Below are 10,053 nucleotides of genomic sequence, written 5' to 3'. Positions count from 1 at the left end.
CCTCTCCTCCAGCAGACATCTTGTACTGCAGTACCCCTCTCCTCCAGCAGACATCTTGTACTGCAGTACCCCTCTCCCCCAGCAGACCTCTTGTACTGCAGTACCCCTCTCCTCCAGCAGACATCTTGTACTGCAGTATCCCTCTCCTCCAGCAGACCTCTTGTACTGGAGTACCCCTCTCCTCCAGCAGACCTCTTGTACTGCAGTACCCCTCTCCTCCAGCAGACATCTTGTACTGCAGTAGCCCTCTCCTCCAGCAGACCTCTTGTACTGCAGTACCCCTCTCCTCTAGCAGACCTCTTGTACTGCAGTACCCCTCTCCTCCAGCAGACATCTTGTACTGCAGTAGCCCTCTCCTCCAGCAGACATTTTGTACTGCAGTAGCCCTCTCCTCCAGCAGACATCTTGTACTGCAGTACCCCTCTCCTCCAGCAGACATCTTGTACTGCAGTAGCCCTCTCCTCCAGCAGACATCTTGTACTGCAGTACCCCTCTCCTCCAGCAGACCTCTTGTACTGCAGTACCCCTCTCCTCCAGCAGACATCTTGTACTGCAGTAGCCCTCTCCTCCAGCAGACATCTTGTACTGCAGTACCCCTCTCCTCCAGCAGACCTCTTGTACTGCAGTACCCCTCTCCTCCAGCAGACATCTTGTACTGCAGTACCCCTCTCCTCCAGCAGACATCTTGTACTGCAGTACCCCTCTCCTCCAGCAGACATCTTGTACTGCAGTACCCCTCTCCCCCAGCAGACCTCTTGTACTGCAGTACCCCTCTCCTCCAGCAGACATCTTGTACTGCAGTAGCCCTCTCCTCCAGCAGACCTCTTGTACTGCAGTAGCCCTCTCCTCCAGCAGACATCTTGTACTGCAGTACCCCTCTCCCCCAGCAGACCTCTTGTACTGCAGTACCCCTCTCCTCCAGCAGACATCTTGTACTGCAGTACCCCTCTCCCCCAGCAGACCTCTTGTACTGCAGTACCCCTCTCCTCCAGCAGACATCTTGTACTGCAGTAGCCCTCTCCTCCAGCAGACATCTTGTACTGCAGTACCCCTCTCCTCCAGCAGACATCTTGTACTGCAGTAGCCCTCTCCTCCAGCAGACCTCTTGTACTGCAGTACCCCTCTCCTCCAGCATACCTCTTGTACTGCAGTACCCCTCTCCTCCAGCAGACATCTTGTACTGCAGTACCCCTCTCCTCCAGCAGACCTCTTGTACTGCAGTACCCCTCTCCTCCAGCAGACCTCTTGTACTGCAGTACCCCTCTCCTCCAGCAGACATCTTGTACTGCAGTAGCCCTCTCCTCCAGCAGACATCTTGTACTGCAGTACCCCTCTCCCCCAGCAGATGAAGGCAGAGCTCCAAGATGAAGCAGGAGGAGGATGAAGTCGCCCCTGGTGAATGTCTCCTGTTTAACTCTGTGTGTTAACAGCAGAAACTAGATGGCAGCAGAGAGCTGCAGGACACACACACACACACACACACACACACACACGCACACTTATTACAAATGTAGGAAGTTGTGTAAACAGACAATGGTTACTAAGCTGACCTCAGGTATAAGAGTGTGCAGAGTGTGCAGAGTGTGTGCAGAGTGTGCAGAGTGTGTGCAGAGTGTGTGCAGAGTGTGCAGAGTGTGTGCAGAGTATGTGTATGTGTAGAGGAATGTGATGGCATCAAGTGTAGTTCTTCAGATCTCTCGTATGTGTATTCTCTATTCTCTCTCTCTCTTTCTATGTGTGTGTGTGTGTGGGGGGGGGGGGATATTGTTTGGACAATATCCCAGCCTGCACTGGGAGTGGTGTATGATGTCACCATGGGACTGGAGGCTACGTGTGTGTGTGTGTGTGTGTGTGTGTGTGTGTGTGTGTGTGTGTGTGTGTGTGTGTGTGTGTGTGTGTGTGTGTGTGTGTGTGTGTGTGTGTGTGTGTGTGTGTGTGTGTGTGTGTGTGTGTGTGTGTGTGTGTGGCTAACCTTGGAGGCTATTGTCAGTGTTGGAAACTCCTTACACACAGAAACACTGACTCCATGAGTCCAAGGTGTGTGTGTGTGTGTGTGTGTGTGTGTGTGTGTGTGTGTGTGTGTGTGTGTGTGTGTGTGTGTGTGTGTGTGTGTGTGTGTGTGTGTGTGTGTGTGTGTGTGTGTGTGTGTGTGTTAGAGAGGGAAGTAGAGGGAGTGTGGGGGAGGGGGCTTTTCTCACTGCTTGGCTGAGCTTCCTGCTGTGACCTCATTTCCTGTGGAAGCATTCGGGAGGTGTGATGTCATTAAGTACCGACCCCAAGACAACAACCCCTGCTGTTTACCCCTCCATTCATCTTGCCGAACTTGCCGACCTCTTCTCAGTAACTTAACCACGGCCACTCATCAAATCAAATCAAATCAAATTTTATTAGTCACATACACATGGTTAGCAGATGTTAATGCGAGTGTAGCGAAATGCTTGTGCTTCTAGTTCCGACAATGCAGTAATAACCAACAAGTAATCTAACCTAACAATTCCACAACTACTACCTTATACACACACACAAGTGTAAAGGGATAAAGAATATGTACATAAAGATATATGAATGAGTGGTGGTACAGAACGGCATAGGCAAGATGCAGTAGATGGTATAGAGTACGGTATATACATATGAGATGAGTACTGTAGGGTATGTAAACATAAAGTGGCATAGTTTAAAGTGGCTAGTGGTACATGTATTACATAAAGATGGCAAGATGCAGTAGATGATATAGAGTACAGTATATACATATGAGATGGGTAATGTAGGGTATGTAAACATTATATTAAGTGGCATTGTTTAAAGTGGCTAGTGGTACATTTTTACATAATTTCCATCAATTCCCATTTTTAAAGTGGCTGGAGTTGAGTCAGTATGTTGGCAGCGGCCGCTAAATGTTAGTGGTGGCTGTTTAACAGTCTGATGGCCTTGAGATAGAAGCTGTTTTTCAGTCTCTCGGTCCCTGCTTTGATGCACCTGTACTGACCTCGCCTTCTGGATGATAGCGGGGTGAACAGGCAGTGGCTTGGGTGGTTGTTGTCCTTGATGATCTTTATGGCCTTCCTGTGACATCGGGTGGTGTAGGTGTCCTGGAGGGCAGGTAGTTTGCCCCCGGTGATGCGTTCTGCAGACCTCACTACCCTCTGGAGAGCCTTACGGTTGTGGGCGGAGCAGTTGCCGTACCAGGCGGTGATACAGCCCGACAGGATGCTCTCGATTGTGCATCTGTAGAAGTTTGTGAGTGCTTTTGGTGACAAGCCGAATTTCTTCAGCCTCCTGAGGTTGAAGAGGCGCTGCTGCGCCTTCTTCACGACGCTGTCTGTGTGGGTGGACCAGTTCAGTTTGTCCGTGATGTGTACACCGAGGAACTTAAAACTTTCCACCTTCTCCACTACTGACCCGTCGATGTGGATAGGGGGGTGCTCCCTCTGCTGTTTCCTGAAGTCCACAATCATCTCCTTTGTTTTGTTGACGTTGAGTGTGAGGTTATTTTCCTGACACCACACTCCGAGGGCCCTCACCTCCTCCCTGTAGGCCGTCTCGTCGTTGTTGGTAATCAAGCCTACCACTGTAGTGTCATCCGCAAACTTGATGATTGAGTTGGAGGCGTGCATGGCCACGCAGTCGTGGGTGAACAGGGAGTACAGGAGAGGGCTCAGAACGCACCCTTGTGGGGCCCCAGTGTTGAGGATCAGCGGGGTGGAGATCTTGTTACCTACCCTCACCACCTGGGGGCGGCCCGTCAGGAAGTCCAGGACCCAGTTGCACAGGGCGGGGTCGAGACCCAGGGTCTCGAGCTTGATGACGAGTTTGGAGGGTACTATGGTGTTAAATGCTGAGCTGTAATCGATGAACAGCATTCTCACATGGGTATTCTTCTTGTCCAGATGGGTTAGGGCAGTGTGCAGTGTGGTTGCGATTGCGTCGTCTGTGGACCTATTGGGTCGGTAAGCAAATTGGAGTGGGTCTAGGGTGTCCGGTAGGGTGGAGGTGATATGGTCCTTGACTAGTCTCTCAAAGCACTTCATGATGACGGAAGTGAGTGCTACGGGGCGGTAGTCGTTTAGCTCAGTTACCTTAGCTTTCTTGGGAACAGGAACAATGGTGGCCCTCTTGAAGCATGTGGGAACAGCAGACTGGGATAAGGATTGATTGAATATGTCCGTAAACACACCAGCCAGCTGGTCTGCGCATGCTCTGAGGACGCGGCTGGGAATGCCGTCTGGGCCTGCAGCCTTGCGAGGGTTAACACGTTTAAATGTTTTACTCACCTCGGCTGCAGTGAAGGAGAGCCCGCAGGTTTTGGTAGGGGGCCGTGTCAGTGGCACTGTATTGTCCTCAAAGCGGGCAAAAAAGTTGTTTAGCCTGTCTGGGAGCAAGACATCCTGGTCCGCGACGGGGCTGGTTTTCTTTTTGTAATCCGTGATTGACTGTAGACCCTGCCACATACCTCTTGTGTCTGAGCTGTTGAATTGCGACTCGATTTTGTCTCTGTACTGGGACTTAGCCTGATTGATTGCCTTGCGGAGAGAATAGCTACACTGTTTGTATTCGGTCATGCTTCCGGTCACCTTGCCCTGGTTAAAAGCAGTGGTTCGCGCTTTCAGTTTCACGCGAATGCTGCCGTCAATCCACGGTTTCTGGTTTGGGAATGTTTTAATCGTTGCTGTGGGTACGACATCGTCAATGCACTTCCTAATGAACTCGCTCACCGAATCAGCATATTCGTCCATATTGTTGTTGGACGCAATGCGGAACATATTCCAATCCGCGTGATCGAAGCAGTCTTGAAGAGTGGAATCAGATTGGTCGGACCAGCGTTGAACAGACCTGAGCGCGGGAGCTTGTTGTTTTAGTTTCTGTTTGTAGGCTGGAATCAACAAAATGGAGTCGTGGTCAGCTTTTCCGAAAGGGGGGCGGGGGAGGGCCTTATATGCGTCGCGGAAATTAGTATAACAATGATCTAGGGTTTTTCCAGCCCTGGTAGCACAATCGATATGCTGATAGAATTTAGGGAGTTTTGTTTTTAGATTAGCCTTGTTAAAATCCCCAGCTACGATGAATGCAGCCTCAGGGTGTGTGGTTTCTAGTTTACAAAGAGTCAGATAAAGTTCGTTCAGGGCCATCGATGTGTCTGCTTGGGGGGGAATATATACGGCTGTGATTATGATTGAAGAGAATTCCCTTGGTAGATAATGCGGTCATTCACTCCCCCATGGGGAATTTAAAAGCCAAAGCCTGGCTTTGTCCCGAATGGCACCCTAGTGCCTAGGGCCCTGGCAAGGGAATAGGGTGCCATTTGAAATGCAGTCACTGTAGAAGGGTATGAGGAGGGTTGGCTATCCCTCATTTCTGTTCTGGGCTCCAAATGGCTAGTCTGCTCTCTGCTGTCTGTTCTGCTAGTCTTGTCTTGCTCTCTGCTCTGCGTTCGACTGGCTGGCCTGGCCTTGGATTTATCTGGCCTGGCCTCCTGGTCTCCATGGTGATTAATGGGAACACTCTGACAGGTGCAGAAAGGCCTATATTACTCTGTCAGCAGACACACGCACGCACGCACGCACGCACGCACGCACGCACGCACGCACGCACACACACACACACACACACACACACACACACACACACACACACACACACACACACTCACACACACACACACACACACACACAAACACACTGCCTTTGGACCCCTTTGTCACACCTCAGTGTGATTGGCAGGGTAATGTTTAATTAGGACATGGGGCGGGGTTGGCGCTGGGGTGTATTTGCATAATTCTCAGAGTGCCAAAGAGGCATCGGGTGTCAGAAAGCACCACACACAAACACACAAACACACACACACACACACACACACACACACACACACACACACACACACACACACACACACACACACACACACACACACACACACACACACACACACACACACACAGAGCTATTCCTGAACTCCGCTGTGACCTAACAGTAGCAATGGGTCAGCCTACCCTTTGGCGACAGACACACACACACAGAGTCCGTTTACACTGTGGCGACAGTGAGTCTGTTAGCAGGATGCCGTAGTAGACAGATTTAGGTCCCCATCACACCTCTATCTGTCAGCCTGGTGTGTGTGTGTGTGTGTGTGTGTGTGTGGGTGTGTGTGTGTGTGTGTGTGTGTGTGTGTGTGTGTGTGTGTGTGTGTGTGTGTGTGTGTGTGTGTGTGTGTGTGTGTGTGTGTGTGTGTGTGCGTGTATGTGTGTGTGTTCGTGTGTGTGTGTGTGTGTGTGTGTGTGTGTGTGTGTGTGTGTGTGTGTGTGTGTGTGTGTGTGTGTGTGTGTGTGTGTGTGTGTGTGTGTGTGTGTGTGTGTGTGTGTGTTCGTGTGTGTGTGCGTGCACTTGGTAACACCATTAACATTCCCAATGCCAACAGCCCCCACCCTCTCCCGCTGTGCTCCAATCAGCACCTCACACACACACACACACACACACACACACACACACACACACACACACACACACACACACACACACACACACACACACACACACACACACACACACACACACACACACACACACACACATTCTGCCTGTGACACTGCAACAACAGAGACTGGTCCCAAAATAACACTTCAACCAATCAGAGAGAAGAGCCTGTGAGTAGACCACTTAATCTACATTCCTCTCTCTCTCTCTATCTCCTTGACATCCCTCCATGTCTTGTTCCTTCTACCTCTCCTGTCTGTTGATTGACCATGCTGTGTAACCTTACTCCATGTTGATGTGTAGGCCACATACAGTGCATTCAGAAACTATTCACACCCCTGGACGTATTCCACATTTTGTTGTGTTACAGCCTGAATTTAAAATGGATTAAATTTAGATTTTGTGTTACTGGCCTACACACAATACTGTGTAGGCCATAATGTCAAAGTGGAATTATGTTTTTAGACAGTTTGACAAATTAATTAAACATGAAAGTCACTCAGATGCCGGAGAGGAAGGAAACCAATGGTGACTTTAAAACAGTTACAGAGTTTATTGGCTGTGATAGGAGGAAACTGAGGATGGATCAACAACATTGTAGTTACTCCACAATACCAACCTAAATGACAGAGGGAAAAGAAGGAAGCCTGTACAGAATACAAATGCATCCTGTTTGCACTAAATAAAGTTAAAATGTAAAAGATGTGGCAAAGAAATGAAAGATTTGTATTCAGGACATAAAGTTATGTTTGAGCAAATCCAACACAACACATCACTGAGTATCACTCTTCATATTTTCAAGAACGGTGGTGAGTGCATCATATTATGGGTTTGCTTGTTATTATTAGGATACATTTTTTTAAAGAAACGGAATAGAGCTAAGCACAGGCAAAATCCTAGAGGAAAATCTGGTTCAGTTTGCTTTCCAACAGACACTGGGAGACAAATTCACCTTTCAGCAGGGCAATAACCTAAAACACAAGGCCAAAAATACACTGGAGTTGTTTACCAAGACGGTATTGAATGTTCCTGAGTGGCCTAGTTACAGTTATGACTTAAATCGGCTTGAAAATCTATGTCAAAACCTGGAAACGTCTGTCTATCAATGATCAACAACCAACTTGACACAGCTGAAGAACTTTAAAAATAATAATGTGCAAATATTGTACAATCCAGGTGTGTAAAGCTTTTAGAGACCTACCCAGAAAGACTCACAGCTCTTAGAGACTTACCCAGAAAGACTCACAGCTCTTAGAGACTTACCCAGAAAGACTCACAGCTCTTAGAGACTTACCCAGAAAGACTCACAGCTCTTAGAGACTTACCCAGAAAGACACACAGCTCTTAGAGACTTACCCAGAAAGACGCACAGCTCTTAGAGACTTACCCAGAAAGACACACAGCTCTTAGAGACTTACCCAGAAAGACTCACAGCTCTTAGAGACTTACCCAGAAAGACTCACAGCTCTTAGAGACTTACCCAGAAAGACTCACATCTCTTAGAGACTTACCCAGAAAGACTCACAGCTCTTAGAGACTTACCCAGAAAGACTCACAGCTCTTAGAGACTTACCCAGAAAGACACACAGCTCTTAGAGACTTACCCAGAAAGACTCACAGCTCTTAGAGACTTACCCAGAAAGACTCACAGCTCTTAGAGACTTACCCAGAAAGACGCACAGCTCTTAGAGACTTACCCAGAAAGACTCACAGCTCTTAGAGACTTACCCAGAAAGACGCACAGCTCTTAGAGACTTACCCAGAAAGACTCACAGCTCTTAGAGACTTACCCAGAAAGACTCACATCTCTTAGAGACTTACCCAGAAAGACTCACAGCTTTTAGAGACCTACCCAGAAAGACGCACAGCTCTTAGAGACTTACCCAGAAAGATGCACAGCTCTTAGAGACTTACCCAGAAAGACACACAGCTCTTAGAGACTTACCCAGAAAGACTCACAGCTCTTAGAGACTTACCCAGAAAGACTCACATCTCTTAGAGACTTACCCAGAAAGACTCACAGCTTTTAGAGACCTACCCAGAAAGACGCACAGCTCTTAGAGACTTACCCAGAAAGACTCACAGCTCTTAGAGACTTACCCAGAAAGACTCACAGCTGTAATCGCTGCCGAAGGTGATTCTAACATGTATTGGTGTGAATACTTATGTAAATTAGATATTTCTGTATTTCATTTACAATAAATATGCTAAAATGTTTAAAAACATGTTTCACTTTGTCATTATGTGGTATTGTGTGTAGATGGGTGAGCAAAAAATCTATTTGATGCATTTCAAATTCAGGCTGTAACACAACAAAATGTGGAATAAGTCAAGGGGTGTGAATACTTTCTGAAGACACTGTATTTATGACATTACCAGCACAAAGCCCTAAATTACCCCAAACATTCCAGAGGAGAGGAGAGAGCTGGCCACCACTTTGTCTCTTCCTCTTCCTTTCCTCCTCTCTCTCTCTCTCCCTGCCTCTCTCTCTCTCTCTCCCTGCCTCTCTCTCTCTCTCTCTCTCCCTGCCTCTCTCTCTGCCTCTTCCTCTCGCTCTCTCTCCCTGCCTCTCTCTCTCTCCCTGCCTCTCTCTCTCTCCCTGCCTCTCTCTCTCTCCCTGCCTCTCTCTCTGCCTCTTCCTCTCTCCCTGCCTCTCTCTCTCTCCCTGCCTCTCTCTCTCTCCCTGCCTCTCTCTCTGCCTCTCTCTCTCTCTCTCTCTCCCTGCCTCTCTCTCTCTCTCTCTCTCTCTCCCTCCCTCTCTCTCTGCCTCCCTTAATCTATTTCTCTCTCTCTCAGCTCTAACATATACACATATCCAACCAGCAACGCATCTCTCAACTAGAACACAGAGAAAGTAGTCTCCTTCAGCAGCAATAGTGTCAGAGGAAGAGGCAGGTAGACCTGACTAATAGAAGTCTGACAGCCTGACATGCACGCATACACACACGCACGCACGCACCTACTCACGCACGCACGCACGCACGCACGCACGCACCCTTACACACGTCGGTCAGTGGTACTCACTCTGATCACCTCAGGCGTCTGCTGGATGAGCAGCGTCGAGCCGATGTCTCTCAGGGCAACCACATCGCTAGGGGCAACCGGGTGTCTCACGGCAACAGGAGGAGCAGCGATGGTTGCAACAGGTGCCTCTCCAGGTGTGGGTGTAGGGGGCGGGACAGGGGTTACAGCCGGTGGAGGGGTGGCCTTGGTGGTAAGTACAGCTGTCAGGTCAGCTACAGGTGGATGTTCACGTCTAGCGGCCTCTAACAGTCCAACTGTAGCCACTTCTGAAGGTGTGGGTAGGACTGTAGGTGGTGGAACAGGTGTGGGTAGGGCAGAAGGTGTAGCTTGGTCTGTAGCGACAGACTCTGCTAGGGTTGTGGGGATATGGGCAGGGACAGGTGTGGGAGCTGTAGAGACAGGTAGAGCCGTAGGAACAGGTCCATCTGTAAGTCTGGGAGCAGGTGCTGGAGTGGAGGCAGACACATGTACAGGCGTGGATACAGGTCCATCTGAAGGTAAAGGCACAGTTCAGTTCACATACGTACATAGAACGAAGAACCGTGTAACATATAACAACCT

At 49.0% G+C, this 10,053-nt stretch overlaps 1 protein-coding gene across 1 annotated transcript in view; it reads right to left on the bottom strand.

Annotated features, from left to right (window-relative positions):
- Nucleotides 1-10,053, bottom strand: part of LOC139566205 (serine/threonine-protein phosphatase 2A regulatory subunit B'' subunit alpha-like) — a 64,185-nt gene that overhangs the window by 17,769 nt on the left and 36,363 nt on the right. Inside the window, exon 3 of the mRNA XM_071387240.1 lies at nt 9,493-9,983. Within this exon, the coding sequence (XP_071243341.1) occupies nt 9,493-9,983 (491 nt within the window). The remainder of the gene's footprint in view (nt 1-9,492; nt 9,984-10,053) is intronic.

This window comes from Salvelinus alpinus, chromosome 38, assembly GCF_045679555.1.
Source record: "Salvelinus alpinus chromosome 38, SLU_Salpinus.1, whole genome shotgun sequence".
In the NCBI taxonomy this organism is placed as follows: domain Eukaryota; kingdom Metazoa; phylum Chordata; class Actinopteri; order Salmoniformes; family Salmonidae; genus Salvelinus; species Salvelinus alpinus.
Note: the sequence above shows the minus strand (reverse complement) of the source record. Positions and strands in the feature narration are given on the sequence as shown.